Consider the following 25,569-nt stretch of genomic DNA (forward strand, 5'->3'; position numbering starts at 1 on the left):
GGTAAAGAATCAGATGAGCACTGTGGAGCAAAATCGATTTTTTGAACCACCCTACTGGGTACTTTTCGCTCAATTTAGGTAACTATCTTTTTCTAGGTTGTTCGGAAGTTCAACATCGATATGTTGAAGGTCAGCTTGATGGTGTTACTATACACGAGGCTGATAGTTGGATTAAATGGACGGAATAAGATATTTAGATTATTGCTGCAATCTATAATGTTTCTTGAGAGATCAATATCATAACACTAGGTACCAATTTAGTTTAACATTTAAACGATACAATCTATTGACTTCCATATCGTTGTTCTGCGATTGAAAACCACGATGTTAAGACAAGTTTATTTTGGAGTTCAGTTTTCAAAGGAATTAATCGGTTTCTCAAATGCAACATGTTCATTGTTCATCTTCGTCTCGCGCAATAGCTTGAAAACTTTTTCATGAGATAAGAAGGAGAATGTGGGGTTTGAGTAAGTTACCATCAGCGTGTGATTATAAATTAACACCTCAGCGTGTAAATCAGTGTTAAATTAGGGAAATCTCAATTAAATTAACTAGATGAAAACTAAATATGAAGGGCTAGTTTAGCCAAACACTTAATTTGTTAAAATGAATTGTTAATCCAATCCTGAAAAATAATAATGAATTTAAAAAAAAATATTGTCAATCAGTGAGCAGCAAGCCATGACTCGGCCTCTTCTTGTAATTTTTCTCAACCACGCACCCACGAGAACTGCCATCGCATTTTGAGCGGCCATTTGATGTCACACAGATCTTTGCGGTCATTTTTTAAGTGTATCGTAGAGCAAGACGATTTCGATTTTGATGTAACAAATCAATTAAAATTTTTATATGTTTCAAATAACATGTACGTCTAGGGAAGGGGGCTAGAAATCACCAATGTTTGCGTGATGCTCTAAATGCATATTCCTTCTATGATCTACATATGTAATAAAGGGTGTATTGAATCAAATTGCACCACTTTGAACTACTCGCCAAAAATTAATCTATCAACCGATTGTCATGAAATTTTCAGGGACTGAAATACAATATAGAAGCTTTGACTATGTATCACTGTTTCACTGTAATTCTTAAATACATCCAAATGCTGAAACTTTTTTCTTAAATGAACTCATAAGATTATGTACATGTCCCTGACTAACATTTTTCAGCCTGCAATCTATCCCAACAAAAAAATTAACTAATTTTATTGTCGCAGTCGATTATTTAGCTTAATTAAAGTCAACTTTCCCAAAGAAACCATATTTTTTGACGCTTCTAACTATTACAAAAATCGAAAACAAAAAATCAAAAAAGTGCTGCAGTGTGAACCGGCCTGAACAATGAGATTGATGCTCTCCCAAAATCCGACAAATATTGATCCAAAATTAGATTTCAGCGCTTTTCTTATTTTTTTGATTTTGGTTTTTTACTATAGAAGCGACAAAACAGAAAGTTTTTTGGAAAGTTTACCTGTATTAGTCGGATAATCGAAAATGTTGACGTTGGAGTTATAAACCAATACGAAATGTTGACGCGAAAAGCCAAATCAACATTTTCATTCATTTCATTTATTTAGTTAACATCTAAACAGATAACACTGAATCAACAATTTGACGCCACAATACACGGTTCGAGGCCGCATCTCTCCATCCTCGGATACGCCCCACGCTCGCCAAGTCGTTCTGCACCTGGTCTGCCCATCTCGCTCGCTGCGCTCCACGCCGTCTCGTACCTGCCGGATCGGAAGCGAACACCATCTTTGCAGGGTTGCTGTCCGGCATTCTTGCAACATGTCCTGCCCATCGTACCCTTCCGGCTTTAGCTACCTTCTGGATACTGGGTTCACCGTAGAGTTGGGCGAGCTCATGGTTCATTCTTCGCCGCCACACACCGTCTTCTTGCACACCGCCAAAGATGGTCCTAAGCACCCGTCTCTCGAATACTCCGAGTGCTTGCAAGTCCTCCTCGAGCATTGCCCATGTTTCATGTCCGTAGAGGACAACCGGTCTTATTAACGTCTTGTACATGACACATTTGGTGCGGTGGCGAATCTTTTTCGACCGCAGTTTCTTCTGGAGCCCGTAGTAGGCCCGACTTCCACAGATGATGCGCCTTCGTATTTCACGACTAACGTTGTTGTCAGCCGTTAGCAAGGATCCGAGGTAGACGAATTCCTCGACCACCTCGAAGGTATCCCCGTCTATCGTAACACTGCTTCCCAGGCGGGCCCTGTCGCGCTCGGTTCCGCCCACAAGCATGTACTTTGTCTTTGACGCATTCACCACCAGTCCAACTTTTGTTGCTTCACGTTTCAGGCGGGTGTATAGTTCTGCCACCTTTGCAAATGTTCGGCCGACAATGTCCATGTCATCCGCGAAGCAAATAAATTGACTGGATCTGTTGAAAATCGTACCCCGGCTGTTACACCCGGCTCTCCGCATGACACCTTCTAGCGCAATGTTGAACAACAGGCACGAAAGTCCATCACCTTGTCTTAGTCCCCGGCGCGATTCGAACGAACTGGAGTGTTCGCCCGAAATCTTCACACAGTTTTGCACACCATCCACCGTTGCTTTGATCAGTCTGGTAAGCTTCCCAGGGAAGCTGTTCTCGTCCATAATTTTCCATAGCTCTACGCGGTCTATACTGTCGTATGCCGCCTTGAAATCAACGAACAGATGGTGCGTTGGGACCTGGTATTCACGGCATTTTTGAAGGATTTGCCGTACAGTAAAGATCTGGTCCGTTGTCGAGCGGCCGTCAACGAAGCCGGCTTGATAACTTCCCACGAACTCGTTCACTAATGGTGACAGACGACGGAAGATGATCTGGGATATCACTTTGTAGGCGGCATTAAGGATGGTGATCGCTCGAAAGTTCTCACACTCCAGTTTGTCGCCTTTCTTGTAGATGGGGCATATAACCCCTTCCTTCCACTCCTCCGGTAGCTGTTCGGTTTCCCAGATTCTGACTATCAGTTTGTGCAGGCAAGTGGCCAGCTTTTCCGGGCCCATCTTGATGAGCTCAGCTCCGATACCATCCTTACCAGCTGCTTTATTGGTCTTTAGCTGTTGAATGGCATCAGCCCTATACACGTTATGATTATTTCATCTTGTGCTCTTGGAAAAAATATTTGAAAAGCACGTGGTTTACAAAATGGCCGATTTCTGGTTTTATTGTATAATCACCTTAAAGTTTTGACTTTTTGAATAAAAGCAAGGATTTAAAAAAAATGTCCCGCGCTGGCACAAAATATATCTGGTCACATTAATTTTGGCCTACTAGGGCAAACAATTTTGTTGGCCAAATTACGAGCTCGGCGGAATGTCCCTTTCGGCTGTATGTCGCTTTCACCCAAAAAACCTTTTTTTGTTTAACCATTTTCCAACATTCGACCCAACAACCGTTTTGAACAAACTTTCAGTTCAATTCCCTATGGAGCTTACCGTGTTATTCGGCTTTCGACCAAATTCGACTTTCGACCAAACTATGGAAAAGGCCATTTGGCCGAAAGGTATTTGGTCAAATAAACCATTCGACCAAAATCCACCTGGTCGAAAATGTCGAAAATTGGATATACGACCGACAAAGTCGTTTTGCCAAATAGGTCATTTTTCATCGAAAATATCGTACCCGGAATTGTTTTTTAGTCGAAAAGGTAATTTGACCGAAATGCTCGTTTGGCTGAAAGGCCATGATCCATTCTGCCAAATGACCCTTTCTGTCAAACAACCATTACGATCAAACGGCATTTTCAGCCGGCTGACTTATTTGACCGAACGACCATTTTGGACAAACACTTGTTGGAGGCAACGGCATTTTCGACCGATTGTCGCTTTGGTCAAATTTAATTTTTGATCGAACCGTTTTGCATTTGATAACCATTTCGTCTGATATGTCTAAAAGTTTTCCGCGCATATTCCGCAGAATTATCTATGTATATTTAAAAAAATATCCAACAAAACCTCCGAAAAACTTGGATATTCTGAAAATTTTCCTGTAGAAATTTGGATCAATTTCTCGTAGAAATTCTGAAGAATTTCTCACGAATAATTTGCCTAGCGAGCTCCAAATAGATTCCAAAGAGTTCTCGAAATTTCAAAGTAGTTCCGTGAAAAATTGGAAAATAATTTCCAAATGAATATTTACGAAAAACTGGGATTTTTGCAGGGAAGTTCCTCAGTCGGTTAATGTCTTGAAAATACACCATTTTTTTAATGAATGTGTTAAAAAAAATGCGACGCCGATTCACGTCGCCACCACTGCCTGCTAAAATGGTATTGGTTTGCGTGGGAGTGCTATCAGACTCGTCAAATCGACGTTTGAACCTTTATTTACGAAAGCAGAAATATCGTTTTGAAAAATTTGGTATTGAATTCCTAGAAAACGCTTGGAATTTTAATATTTTTTGGATGATTCAATAAATTAACAAAATCCAGCAAAAACCAATTTTTCGGTGATCTCACGCACTACTTAGCTTCAGTTGGGTTTGAAGTGGGTTGCTAGTTGCTATCTGATCTATCGGAACAATAAATCCTGTTATGGAAACTTCAGAGGTGAGCCAGCCAAGGGCTGAAAACCTCTTAAATAAAGACGATAACAATAATAAAACTGTTATGGAAAGAGTCTGATAGTAGTTTGGACTTAGTGGATTAGTTGATGGCAAGAATACAGGACCTATCAGTAGTTAAAGGCACGTTTGGACCTAGTACCTTGGCCCTCCAGATCTGAAGTTGAACCTAGTTGTCCTAGTTAGATCAAGAAAGACTCGAAAGTGAGTATGTCGGTAGTGTGGAAGCACATCTGGACTAAGGTTGGTAAAATTCAACTTTGAAGTGGGTTGGTCGACGATTATAATCACCGCAGGAAAAAGAACCCAACTTTCAATAAATCTGACTTTGATTTTCATATTGAGTTTTCCACTCTTAAACCCTCTTAATTAACGATATTTGAAGCCTTTGAAGACGATGTTCTCCAACCAATTAGTACTTCTAAGACTCGATATCGACTCGTGTGAAACAAATAATGCCATACTAAAATATTTTATCGGTTACTCCGATAGTCCTTTTGAACAATTTTACAAGAACTACTGTTCCACATCTCGATATCAATTGTATTACATGTTCTTCAAAAGGTCATGGAGCTCAGTCCATTTGACCCACCCAATGATCCAACTTATGGATGATGTTAGATATGATATCCCCGTAGAGTAGGTCAATTCAGCTTAAAAGACCTCAATCATCACTTGTACTAGCTATTGAAGACCTTTACGGCTGGCGTAAATATCCTGGATCCAACGAGATTTTTCCATACATTTTATCGATTTCCAACTACCATTCTTCCATGAGCTCAGCTTCCAGCCAATTTACAATCCTCATAGTGGATCCTCTTCTGTCAGCCTATTGCAGTCATCCTTGTCCTGTAATAGTTTGACAAATGAGGGTTTCCAATCAAAGCTAATATCATGTTATAGGAACAATACTTCTTCTTTGAAATTTCAACCTTATCACGTAGAAGATTTGTTTTGGTCTCTTAACCCCCCTCTCCCAGTGTAAGAAGATTTTTTTATACAGGTTTTTTTTTCTCTTTAATATGGAGCGTACGGAAATGATTGGCCAAATCCTCCCCTCCGTACTCCCGGCATAGTAAGAGTATGGCCTCTTAAATCGCAGGTAAAAAGAATCGGAACAGCATCGTAAAATAAAGAAACTGATTTAAAATGTTTACTAGTTTTATTTTCGTATAATTTATGTTATAAATACCAGCTTGTACGAGTTATTGCTTCACGTTTTATTATCGCAACGAGTATTGCAAATACAATGCGTCATCTGTTATTTTCAGCTGCTTGTAAACTACACCTACTTGTACGTTGCACTCTAAACATCAGAGTCAAAAGTTTTCACACAATTCACACAGATACAGCTACCTAATCAAAAAAATATATTCGCAACAAAGCACAAAGTCAAAACTGTTGCAATCGATCCAAAGGAAACCATCAGTCGGCTTCCCGCTCCGTAGACGCGATATTTTTCGGCAGTGGCTGTGAACTCATTGTAGTAGTAGTTCATCTGCTCACTTTCTGTGTTGATCTTCAAGTACGGTCCAAAAAGTCCTGAAACCAGAAATTTACTTGTTAAAAAGTCTGTCTAAAATAGGTGACTCTAAACGTCGTACCATCAACAGGCGGCCAGTAAGCAACGTTACTTGAAGACGGAGCTCCCCTGATGGCAAACGACGCCCATAGCCGAACCATTGATTTCGCAATATCTATATCGGCTTCGGACAAAGTTTGCATGGGAAAGAGATACTTCAGCTCTTCACCATGTTGAACTGGCAGCTTATGCGGGAATGGAACTTTGAGCGGCCTGAATAGCTGTCCATTCGTATAGTCAAAACTGTACAGATATACGTTTCCAGGGTTCACAAGAGCGAAAGACTGCACATCCGTCATCACGGGACCCTTGATGCCGTGGTTTCCACAAATCTGTGAAAAGGTAATTTTCGGTTAGTTACGTTGGGAATGTATTTGATGACCATACTTACATCAGTCAAACTAGCAACCATGTCATCCCAACGCATTCCATTTGTTTCTCTCACGAGGAAGTTTCGACTAAAAGCGTACCCTTCCAAGGATCCGTCAAATCGAGAGTGGCCGAATTTTTCGTGCAATGTGCGAATGTACTGCAGCAGGGCGTTTGATGTATTGAGAGATTGCAGCAAATGCGGTTGTAGTTCATGAAGCTCGTCCAACAGGAACAAACCATCTTGCGATGTAGTTCCAGCCATGACGGGGATGTCCTTATTAGCTTGCGTGAGATAATTTTTCGGGTGCAGTGGGAAGACTGGAGATGGTCCTCCAACCACAATGCCGCATCCCGCCACAGAAGGGTATCCTTTATTTATTATGGTTTCTTTTCGATGAGCATTGAATGCGCCGAGAAGACTTCGTACGGTGGCGGTGCGTAAACACTGCTCAGTTGTAACACCTGTGCAGCCTAATCGTGAAACAATGTCATTGGTTCCTTCAACGGGATCATCAGTTATGGCCCACGGGGCGAACACTGATCCTGATTGGAAAATCGCCTTATGGAACAGGGGTGTTGAACGAGTCTGCACCAGCGGACTATGCAGCAGTGTAGAAACAGCCGCCCCTCCTGCCGATAGGCCAAATATCGTCACTTGTGATGCGTCTCCACCAAAGTATTGAATGTATTGTTGGACCCACTCGAGGGCCATTATCATGTCCAGTATTCCAACGTTTCCAGGAATATCGGAAGTCATTGTGCTCAAGAATCCCAGCGGCCCAAGACGATACTGAATCACAACTAGAACGACGTCCGATTCCAGAAGATGGTTCGCTTTGTGATGGTCGGCTCCTCCGAAGATGAACCAGCCGCCGTGGATGTACACCATGACTGGGCGAGACGCGTCCAGCTGAAATTGTTTGAAGTGCGGTTAGAAAGGGTGGTTGAGAATATTTCGGAATACACTATGAACATATGACAAAACAGTTGTGCCTTGTTTTTTTTTTCTGAGGGCGACCCAAAACTAATGACCACTAAGTGTAACTTAGCATAATGTTCCGTAGCGACTCAAAAATGTGGCTATAATGGGTGGAAAATACCAAAATCATAAAGTCGTAAATCCAATATTTTGAAAATTCAAAAATTGAATAGATTTATAATGAAAATGAATTAAAATGAAAATGAAATGAAATTCTAAAAATTAGAAGCTAAAAACAAAATCCCCAATTAATCCCCATAGCGGTGATAATGCCTTTCTCGTTCGTTGAAAATGGTTGAGAAGCATATAAAAGTATAAAATAACACTAATAGTTGGATAGCACATATTTTTCACATTTGTTTATACGCCGAACGCCACTTATTCCAAGCAAATCGGATGAGCATAAGCGCCAAAAAAGTTTCCTATACCGATTCTGAAATTAGCATTTTGGTCATAAGCCAAGCCAAATTCGTAAAATTTGATAATTTGTAAAACTAAAACTGCAAAATTTAGAAATCAAAAGACTAGAAAATTTAAAAATTCGAAAGGGAACAAGTTTAATAATTCGTTTGAAATCAAATCAAATAAAAACAAAAAAAAATAAGAAAACAAATCAAGGGCGAATGTCACCATAACGGTGGAATAAGGGCGAATGTCGCAAAAAATGATTCTATTCGTCGGTTTACCCTCTTTTAAATAATCGTGACAAGCAGCAAATATCTTTATGGTTTATCACCTCAGGACGATGGAAAACAGTGCGAACTTATTATTTGAAATAGGGCAAGTGTACACCGTCGAGAGTTTTGAGCGCAGGCATACTGCAACGAGGTAGTGGTCGGATTCAATATTCGCACTGCGGTAAGTGCGGACGTTCGTGATATCGGAGAAGAATTTACCGTCGATTAGAACGTGGTCGATTTGGTTTTCCGTTTCTTGGTTAGGTGATTTCCATGTGGCCTTGTGGATATTTTTGCGGGGAAAGAAGGTGCTTCGGACTACCATTCCGCGGGAAGCTGCGAAGTTTATGCATCGTTGGCCGTTGTCATTCGATACGGTGTGCAGACTATCCGGTCCGATGACCAGTCTATACATTTCCTCCCTTCCTACCTGCGCGTTCATGTCACCGATGACGATTTTGACGTCCCGCAGTGGGCATCCATCGTATGTCTGCTCCAGCTGTGCGTAGAACGCTTCGTTCTCGTCGTCGGGTCTCCCTTCGTGTGGGCAGTGCACGTTGATGATGCTATAGTTGAAGAAACGACCTTTAATCCTCAGCTTGCACATCCTTGCGTTGATTGGCTGCCACCCAATCACGCGTTGGCGCATCTTACCCAGCACTATGAAGCCGGTTCCCAGCTCGTTGGTGGTGTCACAGCTTTGGTAGAAGGTAGCCGCCCGATGCCCGCTTTTCCACACTTTCTGTCCTGTCCAGCAAATCTCCTGCAGCGCCACGACGTCGAAGTTGCGGGGATGTAATTCATCGTAGATCATCCTGTCGCAACCTGCGAAACCTAGCGACTTGCAGTTCCATGTTCCAAGCTTCCAATCGTGATCCTTTATTCGTCGCCTAGGTCTTTGCCGATTATATCGAGTCGCATTATCTCTTATATTGTTCGTAATGATTGGTTTTCCAGGCGGCTTATTGGGCCTGCGCAAACCTCCAGTCTCGCCGGAGGGCCGTCGTGTCAGGGCTGTTTAGCGTCCCACCTAACACCAGGACTTGGGCTTGTGCGCTTTGAGCGGCACACGGTCGCTTTGGCGGAGCCTACTTGCGGATACATGCAGCTTTTTATAGAGGTTTAACAGGGCCCACTGTCAAACCCCACCACATCCTAGGCAGGCGCCACAACTCGCAGATGGCCTGGGGAGGGATCGTCAAGCCCTTGGACATAGTCCCTGCTGCCCCCTAATTTTATATGTTGCTACCAAATTCACATTCCATTTGGTTGATCATAACAGTATGTAGGCACAAATGATTTTTAATTTGAACTTTTTTTACAATAGGCAATGCAAAAATAGTGACTTTAATGACCATTTTCAGAAAAATTGCGACTTTAGTGACTTTTGAATGCTAATAGTAACTTTTTATTGACTAGATTTAAAATAGTGACCAAGTCACTAAAAAGTGACTCGCTACCAGGCCTGGAAGGAAAAAGGAAGAAGGAAGAGGGAAGAAAGATAAAGGAAGAAGGAAGAAGGAAAAAGGAAGAATGAAGAAGGAAGAAGGGAGTAGGATGAAGGAAAAAGGATGGATGAAGAATGCGATGCGATCATAGGCAGCACACAGGATTCCTTTTTTACACGATTTTTTTCCGCTCGTTATTTTGATCGTGTTACTTGAATTCGTCATCAAATTTTTGCAACATGTTTCAAAATATCCTAAATAGTTAAAAAAAATCACATGTTAACTAATACGAGTTTAGTACTTTCTATTTAATTCCACTACGTTTTGTTTTCTTTTCAGATACGCATTTCGATCTCAACTGTAACGTCGTCTTCAGTGTCTCGTACTTGACTCGACTGTTTAATAGGTCGAGTCAAATACGAGACATTGAAGACAGTCTCACAGTTGAGGTCGAAATACGTATCTGAAAAAATAACAAAACGTAGTGGAATTAAATGGAAAGTACTAAACTCGTCTTAGATGGTTGAAGACATTCCACTAAAAGAGCTAAAATAATTTTTCTGATTTAGGATGAGTGCAAAATTGAGAAAATGTAAATCGTGTAAAAACAGAATCCAGTGTATATCACTTGATAAAACATTATTAACAAAACACGATGACCACTATGACCCACCATTTTCCAATTGTATCAAGAACTGTCAAGTTAAACTGGAAATTCTGATCGATGCTGAATACATGCAGCTAGTTTAAGAACGAGCCTCCCGGAATCAAAATAAAAAGCGTTTTCAAAGGCAGTTGCTGTATCGCAGCATGCGTGGAATGATAAAATTGAAAATGTGCGTTGCTTCCGTTTTGAATGGGGTGCCCTTGAAAACGCTTTTTGTTTTGGATTCCGAGAGGCCTGTCCTTAAGGACAAACTTTTCGGAATCCCATATTTTTTCACCTCGCGTTCTCAAGGGCACCACTATCAATACTGAAGCAATGAGCAGCTGTTATCTTTTTATTCTATGCTTGCTGCGACGCAGCAAAGCCAAAATAAAAAGGTGATAGTTATTTGTTGCTTCTTTGTTAAGATTCGTGCCTCTGAAAATGCGAAGCAAAATTTATTTGGATTCTGAACATTTTCACCTTAAAACTGGTTTAAAATATATTAACCTCCCTATAGAGTGGCTAAAATCCAGTGGTAAAAGTTCTGAGCAGTAAGACTGAATTGTTTCATATTTATTCATATGTTTATTCATCGCCCTTTTACGAGATGGAGCTTGAAATATCATATACAGAAGTTTCCATAAGCAGAGAAGTTTCCAATCCGAGAAATCAAAAATCCTGGCATCCTATAATCTATATTCTATAATTTCTTAAGCTCATTTTGAAATTTGAAAATAACCAAATATAGAATATCAAATAATTTGAAAAACAAATTAAACAAAAATCAAATTCAAGAATTCAGGACAATATGAATAAAAAACCCAAAATACGAAATCTGAATTTAAATGATTGAAAAGTTTCAATGTTTTAAAAATTCAATAATTTGAAAATATATTTTAAGCTAAGAGCTCAAAAATTTGCAAACAAAAATTTAAATCATTGTAAATCAAAAAATAACTTGGAAAACAAAAAAAAAACGGAAAATCAAAAATGGAAAAAATAAAAAATTAAGAAAGAGTAGAAGTAAAATTGGAAATTTTAAAATTGAAGATTGCTTAAAGTTTTGGAATTATAGTATTCAAGAACTCAAATATCCAGTTCATTCAAAGTTAATTGCCTGTGTTCCAGGTATTGAGGTCTGAGGAAAGGGTTTTCCGTTGAAAAAGCACGTGGTAGCACTCTCTGAGAGAGAAAATTGAATGCAAAAATGACGGTGTCAGTGTCGCCAAAATTATTTCATCATTATGCAAATTGCATTGCATTACTTTAGAATTTGTCGTAAACGAAGAACAAAAGGAATTGGTAACAATGGGGTTTGGCGAGAGAACAGCAGCAGGCGCGACCAATCGCGCAATGAGGAGATCAAAATAAACAAACGCCAGCTGATTTTGAAAAATTAAAACAGGAGCCGTTTCTAGAACAGCATTAGAAAATATCGCGAGAGAATTTCTATACAAGGATTCCACATACGCATCGGAAAGATTTTGGGTGATAACCGTGGTGCTAGTGTAAATAAGACAAATAAGACAAATCAAGACAAAATTTTCAAAACGACTTATCTGCTTTTGTAAACAAAGATTTAAAAGACGATTTGATGAATCTAATAACACTCCCTCGCAAACCAACACCACCAATAGGTAGATGAATGTTTCCGCTATCTGCTGATGGTGTTGGTTTGCGTGAGAGAGCTATCAGATTCGTCAAATCGTCGTTTGAATCTTTTTTTTACAAAAGCAGATAAGTTTTGAAAATTTTGTCTGAAAATAAGACAAATAAGACAAATAAGACAAATAAGACCAATAAGTCAAATAAGACAAATATGACAAATAAAACAAATAAGACAAATTGAAAATTTAAAAATCTAAAAATTTAAAAATTTAAAGATTTAAAAATTTAAAAATTTAAAAATTTGAAAATTTAAAAATTTAAAAATTTAAAAATTTAAAAATTTAAAAAATTAAAAGTTTAAAAATTCAAAAATTTAAAAACTTAAAAATTTAAAAAGTTAAAAAATTTAAAAATTTGAAAATTTAAAAATTCAAAAATTTTGAAATATAAAAATTTAAAAAATTAAAAATTAAAAATTTAAAAATTAAAAAATCTAAAAATTAAAAAAATCTAAAATTTAAAAATTTAAGAAATTAAAATTTTCAAATTTAAAATTTAAAAATTTAAGGAAATAAAAATTTGAAAATTTAAAATTTAAAAATTTAGAAATTAAAAATTTAAGAATTTAAAAACTTTAAAATTTAAAAATGTAAAAAAATTAAAAATTTTAAAAATTCAAAAATTTAATAAATTTAAAAATTTTAAAAATTTAAAAATTTAAAAATTTAAAAATTTAGAAATTTAAAATTTAAAATTTAAAATTTAAAAATTTGAAATTTAAAAATTTTAAAATTTAAAGATTTAAAAATTTAAAAATTTAAAAATTTAAAAATTTAAAAATTTAAAAATTTAAAAATTTAAAAATTTTAAAATTTAAAATTTAAAAATTTAGAAATTAAAAATTTAAAAATTCAAAAACTTTAAAATTTAAAAATGTAAAAAAATTAAAAATTTTAAAAATTCAAAAATTTAAAAAATTTAAAAATTTTAAAAATTTAAAAATTTAAAAATTTAAAAATTTAAAAATTTAAAAATTTAAAAATTTAAAAATTTAAAAATTTAAAAATTTAAAAATTTAAAAATTTAAAAATTTAATAATTTCAAAATTTGAAAATTTAAATATTTTAAAATTTGAAAATTTAAAAATTTAGGAATTTAAAAATTTAAAAATTTAAAAATTTAAAAATTTAAAAATTTAGGAATTTAAAAATTTAAAAATTTAATAATTCAATAATTTAATAATTCAAAAGTTAAAAATTTTCAAAATTTAAAAACTTTAAAATTTAAAAATTCAAAAAATTGAAAAATTTAGAAATTTAAAAAATAAAAATTTAAAATTTAAAAACTTTAAATGAATTTTAAAGTTTTAAAGAATTTAAAAATTTAAAAATTTAAAAATTTAAAAAATAAAAAAATTTAAAATTTAAAAATTTAAAAAATTTAAAAATTTAAAAATTTTAAAAATTTAAAAATTTAAAAATTTAAAAATTTAAGAATTTAAAAATTTAAAAATTTAAAATTTAAAAATTTAAAATTTAAAAATTTAATTTAATTTAGAAATTTTAAAATTTATTCACTGCAGCTGGTCGGACGCTCGGTGGCAAGCGAGCCTCTATTGTCGTTGCAGAACCAAACTTGCCTCAATACGACAAATAGAAGCACATGTTTGTGATTCAAACGCAACCAACTTTTGTTCAATTCTGATACACATAGTTGGGTAGAGAGAAGCGGTGTGAAATGTTGTCAACCAGATTCGATGGATACGGGGAATTGACTGATAGCCCATCGTTATTAGCTGGTCATGGACCAACCCCTCGCAAGCGCAGCTGTTCCCAAGTAGCACAAGTCAAGCAAAACTGGTTGCGGCAACCTTGTTGTGACTGAATCTGGTCACACATAAGTTATTGTTAGCTATGTGTGTGTACATGTGTGCTGCTTGGGTTGTATAATTGGTAATACGTCTGTGTACCTAATGGAACAGTGTGGGTTCAAGTCCCACCGGCAGCCGAATCTTTTTTCGCAATATCTCATAAAAACACCCTAAAATGGCAAACTAAGCTATGTGTACCATAACTGAACATCTTTTCCATAAAAAAATTAGAGATTTGAAAATTTAAAAATTTAAAAATCTAAGAGTTTAAGAATTTAAAAATTTAATAGCTTAAGTTAAAAGTTGAAAATTTTGAATTTAAAAATTTTAAAATTTTTTTTTTTAATTTAAAAACTTAAAATTAAAATTTTTTTTTAATTTAAAAACTTAAAAATTGAAAATTTAAAAATTTTAAAATTTTAAAGTTTAAAAATTTAAAAATTTAAAAATCTAAAAATTTAAAAATTTAAAAATTCAAAAATTTAAAAATTTAAAAACAAAACAAATTTAAAAATTTAAAAATTCAAAAATTCAAAAATTTGAAAATTTAAAAATTTACACATTTAAAAATTTAGAAATTTACAAATTTACAAATTTAGAAATTTAAAAACTTTAAAATTTTAAATTTAACTTTAAAAATCTAAAGATTTAGAAAATTAAAATTTTAAATTTTTAGAATTGAAAAAATTAACAAACAAAAAACTCTCAGCATGGTTTTGTTTTAAAGTTTTACTGCTAGACTATTGAACTAATATTATAATTATTGTAAAATACAGGTTAGACATCGGAACCGACGAAATAAAAAGTGGAAACAGCGTAAATTCTTCCTTCAAGAAAACGCCTGATTTTTATTTTAACTTGGTTGGACCTCGAAGTCGATGTAAAACAAATCGTCATAAAAATCGCATATTAAACCATATTGTAAACGCTTGGATTTAAAAATTTGCGTTTAAAAGTGTCACAGTGTGTCTAGTTTCACAGTAAGTGGTGAAATGTGAAGCATCATTTGGAAACATTGTTTCGAACGTGTTGCCAAAATTGAAAGAGCTCTTACAGTTTTTTATCACCTGAATTTACTTCGATTTTATACAGTTTTTTTGGTGGGGTTAATACGTTGTTTTTTATATCTAAAAGTCTTAATCGACTAAAATCTTACGCGCTTTGCAAAATATAGGGGCTAATGTAAAAATTCCACAATTTTAAAGTTTGAAAAATATATTTTGGTTGCAAAAAATGATCACATTTAAAAACTCAAATATTTAAAAATTTAAAAGAATTGATAATCGGAAAGACGCTTGAAAATGTTTGAAAAAAAAAATATTTACAGGAATTGAAATACCGTCGTCGGGGGTGACAATGGGTCAAATGGAGGTGAGAATGGGTCACTGTTTCAACCACTTAGAATGCTTGTAGATTGGATTGAATGCACCTGAGGGCAAGAAGACTAAAATATAAGAGACCTTTTTGAACGATTTCGCTCTACGACCTCCAGACTGCCGGTGGAAGCGATGACCCATCCTCACCCCCCAGACCCATTGTCACCCCGGATGGCGGTATTGCACCTTTTGACCAAGAAGCTAAAATGTTTAAGATATCTAAACTTAAACTCGTGTATGAAAAAAAAAAATATCGTTTTTCAATTAGTTATTTGTAAAATTTGCAACTCAAAAGTTAAAAAAATCGAATTAAGTGAAACGAAAGTTTACAATTTCTAACGAACAGGGTTTGGACTTTTCGTTTCAATGATACCAAAGCAAGCGTTTTTCGATCCGACGGAGAATTTTTTTTTCGTTGTTTATGTTGAGGAACATCTTTTACCAATAAATCTTTTCTCTAGAATTAGCTTCAAGATAAGCCTTGAAAGATAAACGAAAATCTTTCCTATGAGATGAAAATCCGTTTTGGTTTCATCACTTTTACCACTCACTTTTCGTGAGAATTATCGCAGAACAACTACAAAATTGTATGGCCGCGCCAAGATTGGAACCCAGAATAGTAACAATCATAGCCGTAGGGATGTGCTTACTCTAACCACACCACTACACTATCTGTATGAAAGCATTAAGTTATTTGTTCCACATAAACCACTACCATTTGCATTGATGATGCTACGAAAAGACTCGAATGTGATAGAAAAAAAGCAAAACAACGCTTGGCGGCAATCAAAGTGAGCGAAAATTGGATACCACTCTCCAGGCTGTTTTTTTTTCTGTTTTTTTAAAGCTTTTTGATTGTTTGAAATTTTAGGGAATCTAATGCATTGGGAAGGATTTCAGGGATTTTTATCAGCCTTCCCTACGGAATTCCGGAATGTTTTCAGATAAATATTTTACCGTAGAATATCATTGATCTCTTTAATTTCAGACTTGTCTTTAGAATGCCAGAAAGACGAAGGATATTCTTGTTATCATTATAAGAATTGAATATTATTCAGCTATCCGGCCGTACAAAAAATCATATGTTGTTAAATATCTTGGCTGCGCATTTGCACAGCACATAGGTTGGTTCGAGTCGCATCAAGACACACTGAGGCTTTTTAAAAAAAAATAATAAGAAATTTGTCCATTTCGGAAGCCAAGATATTTAACAAAAAAAAAAAAAGATTTATCATTATAATTTCACATTTCGATGAACTTTGTAGAAGACAGCAACTTTATGAAGCTTTATGATACTAAGCACCACCTAACAAAATTATTTCTGAACATAATGGTTTGAAGACATCTCTTTTAATCTCGTAGATTTTGTGATTTCCAACTGGTTTTCAATTGAAATCGCGGTGCATGGCCTTCACCACACCACGATTCTACTATATAGGGGAACTGTTCCTTTTTCCATCTCACTAAACATATATTCATCCAATTGCAAAACAAATAAATGCAGCATCGATTTTGTTGCTTCACTTTGCTAAATTGCGTGCTCACCGCTGAAAAAAATCACAAAAATAAGAAACAAATCAAATTCCTTACCATTGCTTTATTTTTTTATGGGATGAATATCAGAGTTATGAGATGAAGTCCAGGAGCAGTAACCTTATGTATCTACAAGTGATGTCAGTATTATTTAAATGCTAATCACTTTTCCTATACGCGAGGAGAAGTGGATGAACGCTGTCATCAGAGGAAAAGTAGAATCACTGAAATTTAACACGGCAAGGTATAGCCAATGGAATTGAAAATAATTTTAAAAATTACAAACAGAGATTTTTTTGAAAATGATTTATTAGGCGGGATTAGAAATTCAATTAAGATTAAAAGTAGTACCATCTCCGGAATCATTTCAAGAAAAAACTTCATTGTCATTAACAATCAAATTAATATATGTATAATGTATATAATAAAAATTCTAACCTCATGCTATAAATTATTTATAAATAAATTTTATTTTGAAATTTTGAAAATTATTTTAAAAGCTGCATTCCATACCTCGCTGTGAAATTTTTTTCATGATTCTACTTTTTCTTTTGATGACAGAATTCATTCTTCTCTTAGCGTATTCCAGTCTGTATTTGTCTCTGATATTGCAGGAACTGATAAAAATCATAAGGAATAAAACAAAACAAAGATGAAATTTAACCTTAGTCTCATAGGATCGACTAATAGACGTTTGTCGTCACTATCGTTGTCATTGCTTTACATTATCATTAAAACTAGCATTCTGATGTTTTACAGGCGCTTTTTTTACGGGGGAGCTATTAGCTATTAAGGCAAATAATTTTTTTTAATAAGAGTATGAACCCAAATACCAAAAAATTTCAATTCCAGTATTTTGTGTTTAAAGATACAAAGCAATGTTTTCAACCCGTGAGACTTTTCACACAAAGATGTGAACGACATCAACAAATCATTAATTGTGAATCATTAAGATGTGAACGACATCAACAAATCGTTGATAACAATAAGCATACTTACTAAGTGCTTACTTATCGCGCTTATGATAATGTATCTGTCGATGTTATGTAGCATGCCCCAAGTTGTCATCGACCGCATTTTGTGTTATCAGTGATATTACTTTACACAATTGATTGAACAGCTACTAGAGAATCAACATTACTGCCCGGCATTGCGCTTTGTGCGGTAATTCGGAAATTGCTTGTTTGCGGATTCACTCCAGGCGAAGTGTTAGGCCACTTCTATGCAATTTCATTGCAGATAAAATTGGCGTTAGTCATTCCGATGACAAACGCCTTCTGATAGATTGTTAGTGCTATTTTTTTTGATGAAATTATTGGCTTCTTTCTCCGAGGAAACAATATTTTGTCACTTTCTTTTGCCTTTATAAGATGTTTGAAGTAGTCAGCATAGAAAAGGGCTTCCCAACAAACATTGGAAGCTGACGAAGAGCTTGTTTCGTGGCAATTAAGCTTCTTTAGCTAAAAAACTGGCTTGTTCAGCTTAAACTGTTTGTTGGGTTATCTCCATACACGCAAAAAACAAAAGCGTTCCCGAATTCGTGAACCAGCAAAAATACATCGTGATTCGGGAACACCAGTCACATTTTCCAGAATGTTCCAGAAAACGTGAATGTTGATCCCGAAACCATGACTCAAAATACACCGTGATTTTGTTAGTTCTTGAGTTCATGGAGCCGAGCAACCATCAGTAGCCGAGCAACCAGTGGAGAATGTTGAAAGCTTCCAATATCTTGGTAGCCAAATGGCGTCAGACGGCGGTACCAAGATCGACATAGGCGCACGGATCAAGAAAGCAAGGGCTGCCTTTGCGAGTTTAAGAAATATCTGAAAAAACAGGCAGATAAGTGAACGCACCAAAATACGAGTTTTCAACTCTAACGTGAAATCTGTGCTGTTATACGCTAGCGAAACATGGTGTGTATCAGTGGAGAACACTCAACGGCTGCAGGTGTTCATTAACAGATGCCTGCGGTATATAATTCGGGCCTGGTGGCATCACAACTGGATCTCAAACTACGAGCTCCATCATCGTTGTCACCAGAGGCCGATAGCAACAGAAATTCGGGATCGGAAGTGGGGCTGGGTCGGCCACACTCTACGTAGGGGCCGAAACGAAATCTGTAAACAAACATTAGACTGGAACCCAGCGGGACATCGCAGCAGAGGCAGAAACAGAGGCTCATGGCTGCGAAGCCTCAATAAAGAAATAAAAGAAGTCGACCGAAATCTAACCTGGCAACAGGTTAAAGCGATAGCCGGGCAACGCTCAGGATGGAGATCTTTCAAGTCGGTCCTTTGCACCACCGGAGGTGTACAGGATCCATAAGTAAGTAAGTGAGTTCATGAATGCTTTGCTTACGTGTAGTAATCATATGGAAGTGTTGTTGCAACATCCGTTTTAATGGCATTGATTGCTTTATGCTCAAAAGACTTCATACTAGGGGAATTGTTCCGTTTTCCATCTCACTGAACATATCTTCATCTCATCGCAAATCAGAGAAATACAGCACCAATCTTGTCGCTTCTTTTTGCTAACATACGTGTTCACTGCTGAAAAAATCACTGACATAAATAACAAATCAAATACCTTTTCATTGCTTTGGTTTTGATGGGATGGAAATGGGAGCTATGTTATGAAGTGCCGAACCGATCCCCTATATAATTCAAATTGAAATCTGAACATGCTGTAACACATTTGGATCGAACATGAGTGAAATTCATCCCGTTACAGAAGAAGCTTTCCAGATCTCACAGATACCGGGATATCTTACCCAACTTCTAGTCTTATGAACATGTATGTTGTTATATGCGAAGTGGATAACTTTAAAACCTAATTAAACTTTAACAATTTGGTGCTGATCTTGCTATATTCCGTTAGGGAACAAGCCGTCCATTAGTAATTGAAAGTAAAGACTTCTCGTTCGTCTAGAAAAAAATCCAAATTTACTCTCTTTGGTTCAATATTATCTTTAATGTTTTTTCTGAGAATTTCTCTGATATTTCATCAATCTTTGAACGTTCCAGATTGATTGAACTTCAGAAATATATCTAGAGGCTTGCGAAAACGAAAATCACAATTTTATCGTTTTATCATCACCTTTCCAGAACTAGTTATCCGGTAGACAAGCAAAGGCTAATGATTCGGGACTGTAAACGACCCAAATAACTTAAAATGTTGAATTTCATGATGCTAAATAAAGAAAAATCTGATTGCGCTGAAATGCCTTTCACCCTTACGAGTAAAAGTCTTTTTTTCGCCAAATAAAGTTGAACATAAGATTGAAAAAAATCAACATGAGCTGCCACACCATTTGTTGACAAGCCGACAAGTAGATGACTACCGTTTGCAATTCCTCCTATCATGAATTTATCAGATCGTGAAACATGCTATCCACTCAAAATTTGATCGATGTCCAGTTTACTTCAAGTGAGTCATCAATCCACGCTCCAATTTCATGAATGGCACATGTTTCAAAATATTCTTCGTTTTATGAAACAACACGCGCCGAAAAAGGACTACATCGACGAACGAAATGTATCACACTCCCAACCCGATCACTTACACTATTCGAGTACACCGACAAGCTGAGACAGTCCTCGTCGTCCACGTTTTCGTAGCCGTCGACAATCTGCGGACACCGTACGCCCGGCTGAGAGGCATCCCTTGTGCCGCCCCACGCTCCTATTTTCTCCGGTGGGCTAAACCGAAGCGCACCCACCGGCGCTTGGCCATAAGGAATGGCTTGGAACTCGTAGATCGTCCGGTTGGACCAAGCCGTGTACCCGATCGTGCCCTGCACGTTACCGAGCCCCTGAATGTTCACGATGGGTGTCGAGTGTTGCGCAAGGCAGGAAATTGCTCCGGAAATGATTAACACCACCGATATGTACGTTGGGCACATTTTTCGTTTTTTTTATTCGGCAGGAATGCCGATAAGAAACCCAAATTTGAACCGAACTGAGCCGCGATCCGTTGACGAGTGGAGGCAAACCGTGTCGAGTGCCGTTTTTATCTTGTACCTATCGTTCTTTCTTCCCTGACGTAGATTGTTGGGATAGTACCCATCCGGTACGGTTTCGTTGCATGTAAGTGGACAGCGATAAAAGGTGATTGATGTTGGTGCAGGATTTTTTGTATTGGTTAAAACGTGCGAAGATAGCCCAGAACTATTTTCATGGGTTCAGTGATTCAACTGCATCAATACCAAGAAGCTACATTTCGAAAACCGTAATTGGACTGCCATAACCAATCTGACTGATATTTGAATGTGAGATTGTGAAAGCCAGATATAGTCAAGTGCAAATGATTCTTCCATTGTGATTGGAACAATTCGTTCGAAGATTTCTAAGGATTGTGCAAATTTGATGATTAGGCGTAGGACAAGTGCATTATGTGGGTACTGTCATGGAGATTGATTAAATAAAATTGGATAGAATTAAAAGTAACGTAAGGAAATTCATGTAAAAAAAACCCAAAAGGGTTTTGTTTATTTATACATACATTTATATTTTGTTTTACAAATTAGTTTTACCTTCACATGTAAACTAAATTAAATTTGACGTTCAATGTGAAGAGTCGTTATTCTTGTATATGTTTTCAACTCACAACCATATGTAAAAAAAATCTCCATTTGTTATCCTTGCACATTCCATTCCATGGTACGTAGACCTTGCAGCGCAGGATGCAATAATGGATAGATAGATGAAAACAGAACGAAGCATGAAAAGCGTAGATATCGTAGATAAGTAGAAGACCATTGTACATGGAAGTTGTCTTATCTTAGAGCAACTAAAACGGGCGCTACCATTTTTAGTGTTCTGCCTGTTCTATTGCATATTAGATTGAAGCAAATTGTAGATACAGACCCCATTCGATTTTGGCAACACGTTCGGAACATTTATGTTGCCAAAATCGATTGTACGACAATACCCCGAAAACCAATGCCCCGGATACAATTTCCCCGAATGTAATTTCCCCGAACGTAACAATTCCCTGAATGCAATATCCCTGAATGTAACAATTCTCCGAATGGATCAATTCCCCGAAAATAAAGTACCTCTTACAAAAACATATTCGCAATCGACTTTTTCTGTAACTTTTAAGTTGGCTGATTTAGAGCAATTTTACTTAATTGGATTAGGGTGTACCTCAAAAAAACAGTATTGTTGATCTACTTTTTTGTTTTAGAGTTCTCAAAAAAGTCGTCTTCAGATGACTTTTAGAGCTCAAAAAAATGCTTGAGTTGATATCTCCGTTGGGGCAGACCAAAAAAATATATTTACACGGCATTTGAAAGAGGAATTAATATTCCTTATTATGTCAAAAAATTGGGGATATGTTATTTTTTTTATCTCAAGTTTTATCAATTTTACTTTCGATTTTAAGGACGGCTACGCAGTCTTCAATTATTGAAACAAGATGTTTATTTATCCGACGTTTCGACACGGGGATGGTGTCTTCATCAGGGGAAAAATACGGTATTTGTTCCTAGTCTATTGTATAGTCTAACATTAACTGTCTGGTACGGATTTTTCTGGTACATAACTTCGAGAACACACAATTTCAAAAACATTGACACTAACAGATAACGCGAATTTTCTTTTTTCTCAATTTTACTAAAATCATGTTTTTTCAAATAAATTAATATAACTCGACAACGGAAGAAGATACAGACTATATTCTTTCAGCAAAACACGCGTTTTGAAAAGTCCCAAAAGTCTTCAGAAGATGACGTTCGTGAGAAATGAGCAGATCGGTTGGGCAGTACAGCAATCGTACTTCCTTTCGCACGCACAACTCCTGCACGAAACGCTCACGTGTGTCGATGTGCTTGCTTCGCCGACTCTTTCTCTCCGACCGCACGAAAGATAGGCATCCCTGGTTATCCTCCAGAACTAAGGTGGGCTGATCTTGAGTTTCGCACAAGGCACGGAGGAGTTGTCGCAGCCATATTGCTTCCCGGCACGTCTCGCTGAGTGCGAGATACTCGGCTTCCATCGAGGAATGTGTAACGCTTGATTGGCGCCGGCTTGCTCACGAAATTGTGCCGCCTGCGGATTGGAACACCATTCCCGATGTCGAACGCCTGCTACTGACGTCGCCAGCCCAGTCAGCGTCGGAAAATCCGACGAGGTTTTGTTTCTTATCTCCTCCCAGCAGCAGTTGATAACATTTTGTCGCCTTAAGATAGCGGAGAACTCGTTGAGCCGCCATGTAGCCGAACTCCCTGGGTTCGTTGAACTTCCGTCCTAAGATCGCAGCAGCCCAGCAATGTCTGGTCTTGCAACAACGGATAGGTACGGAAGTCCGCCTACGAGACTACGGTAAGACGTTGGATCTGCGATCACTTCTTCAGCATCAACCATTTTTAAGTAGCCGAGGTCCATCGGCGACTTCGATATTTTGCATTCTTCCATTCCGAAAACCTTCAGCAGCTTTTCAATATTATTGGGCAGACTCAGCTTGTACATTCCATCGACGTGCTGAACTTCTACGCCGAGGAAATGCTTTACTTCACCCAGACAAGTTAACCCGAATCCACACGCAAACCTTCACAAACCTTATCTAGTTCATTCTCGTCCGTCGATGCGACGAACAGATCATCCACATATATCATCAGGAAAACCTTCGCTTTTCCACTGTCTTTGACGTACAAACAAGGGTCAGACGAACAAGCCTTAAGCCCGTTTTGCACTAGCACTTCGTTCAGACGTTTATACCAGCACAGGGCTGACTGGCGTAAGCCGTAGGTGCTCCGTTTAAGTTCACATACATGATTCTTCTCTCCCGCAACCTCGAAGCCTGATGGTTGCCGCATAAAGACGCTTTCATCAAGATGTCCATGTAGGTATGCCGTTTTTATGTTCAAGTGGCGAACGGACATGTTATACTTCGACTCCACCGTGAGGAACGTTCTAAATGTTGTCTGGTATCCTACTTGAGCGAAGACGTCATCCACATCAATTCCTGTTTACTGGGCGTACTCTTGAGCAACCAACCGTGCCTTGCACTTGACGATTTGGCTGTCTTCATTTAGTTTGACTCGGTAAATCCACTTTGAGCCGATAACTTTCTGGTCTTTCGCCCGTGGAACCAGCTTCCATGTCCCGTTTCGCTGATAAGCGACAAGCTCTTCGTTCATGGCTTCACGCCACACTGAATCTTGCAAAGCGTTTCGATGATTTACTGGATCTTCCACTGCACACGCAGCATATCCGACGACGCATCCCAGATCGTATTCCTCCAGGTACCTTGGCAGCAATCCTTGAGTGGCTCGTCGAGACCGACGAACACCAGCTTCTGGTTCACCGTTTTCCTCGCCATCAGCTTCGTTGGCTACAGGAACCACTGTATCACTAGCCTCTTCATTGACTTCTTCTTCATCCTTCTCTTCTTCGAAGGGAATCAGCTGAATATCTTCCTCCGCATTCTTGTTCGTTGCAGTAACCGGTATCTCCACCCATGACGAACAGTTGCCGAGCTCAATGAAACGAGCGTCATGGCTGACGGTTATCGCATCCGTTTCCAGGTCCACCAACCGGTATCCAACTACGAATTCTTCCTCTCCATCCGAACGCACCACACATGGCTTACGTCCGAACAGGTTTTCTACCCACTTTACGTACTCTTTAATATTGTTGACAGCTTCAGACTTATGGCGAAGAAGATAGGTTACAGTGAAGCGATTATAATCATCCGTAATGGTCATTGCGTACCGATTTCCGCTAGGGGTGACATAATCCATCGGCCCGCACATGTTTGTGTGCACAATGACTAGTACACGAGATGCTTTTTGGTCAATCACTGAAGAAAACGGAAGTCTGGCTGATTTACTCTCCATACAGCACTCACACACTAGTCGCAAGCCGCAGTCACTCACATTCAAACCCGTAGCTAACTGTTCTTTCACGATTCTTTGGGTGGCAGCCCAATCGCAGTGCCCTAGCCACCGGTGCCATTGATGCTGGCAGTTCAGTTTATGTTGATCTACGTTAGTCAATGATGCCTCTGCGATTTGCAGATAATACAGACCGCCGTGGCGCCCTCCCGTCCCAACAACGTTACATTCAGCATCAATAATATCGCATCCATTCGAATCAAAACTCACCTTGTAGCCCTTTTGGGAGAGCTTGCTGATTAAAACCAGGTTTTTTGGAAAGACCCGGAACATACTTCACCTCGCTGAAGTCAATCTTCTGATCGTGACCGGCTTCGTCGATACCGAATATTACACCAGAACCTTCGCCATGAATTTGTGTGCGCTTGCCGACAGCAAGCGTGATGAAACCACCAGCGAACAATTTCAACGAGCTGAAGAAGTTCTTATCGTTGGTCATGTGGGCGCTTGCCCCGCTGTCAATTACCCAGATACTGTGGTTTTCTTCCGCCACCGTGAACGCAACGCCTCTCGCATCATTTTGTGAAGCTTTTGCTCTTACATTCCGGTCAGCATCCGCTTTCGACGAGTTTCCGTTCTTCTTCTGTTGATCCGCCTGGAACTTGCGGCAGTTCCTCTTGAGATGTCCCGCTTTCTTGCAGTAGTGACAGGTCCGAGTTTCGTTGCTCGACCTGTTCTCTGGGGTTCCAATTGCCTTCTCAACCGTCACGTCCTCCATTTCGGGATGTCGATTGAACTCATCGACAACTTTGCCTTCACCACGCCGAGGGAAATAGCGTCATCCGTGCAACTGCCCAGCGCAGTCACAAGCCCGTCATACGATGGAGGTTGGCTCCGCAGGAGCATGCAGATTTTAGGGTCCTCATCCAGATTCATTCCGGCACCATCAAGACGATCGAAGAGATCATCAAAAACGACCATGTGCTTCTCAATATCGCCGTTTTCCGTCAGATTTGCAGAACACAGCCGCTTGAGCAACGACACACGGACAGATCGTGTCGTCTT

General features: G+C 37.8%; 1 protein-coding gene across 1 annotated transcript; it reads right to left on the reverse strand.

Annotated features, from left to right (window-relative positions):
• Positions 1-5,713: 5,713 nt before the first annotated feature.
• Positions 5,714-20,725, reverse strand: LOC134226014 (esterase E4-like). The gene is made up of 4 exons (XM_062706527.1): positions 20,230-20,725; positions 6,544-7,434; positions 6,175-6,484; positions 5,714-6,112 (listed from the first exon to the last, which is right to left on the reverse strand). Exons 1-4 carry the CDS (start codon positions 20,566-20,568, stop codon positions 5,931-5,933), a joined length of 1,722 nt encoding a protein of 573 aa, XP_062562511.1. The 5' UTR covers positions 20,569-20,725; the 3' UTR covers positions 5,714-5,930.
• Positions 20,726-25,569: the final 4,844 nt, after the last annotated feature.

Source organism: Armigeres subalbatus, chromosome 3 (assembly GCF_024139115.2).
Source record: "Armigeres subalbatus isolate Guangzhou_Male chromosome 3, GZ_Asu_2, whole genome shotgun sequence".
Classification (NCBI taxonomy): Eukaryota; Metazoa; Arthropoda; class Insecta; order Diptera; family Culicidae; genus Armigeres; species Armigeres subalbatus.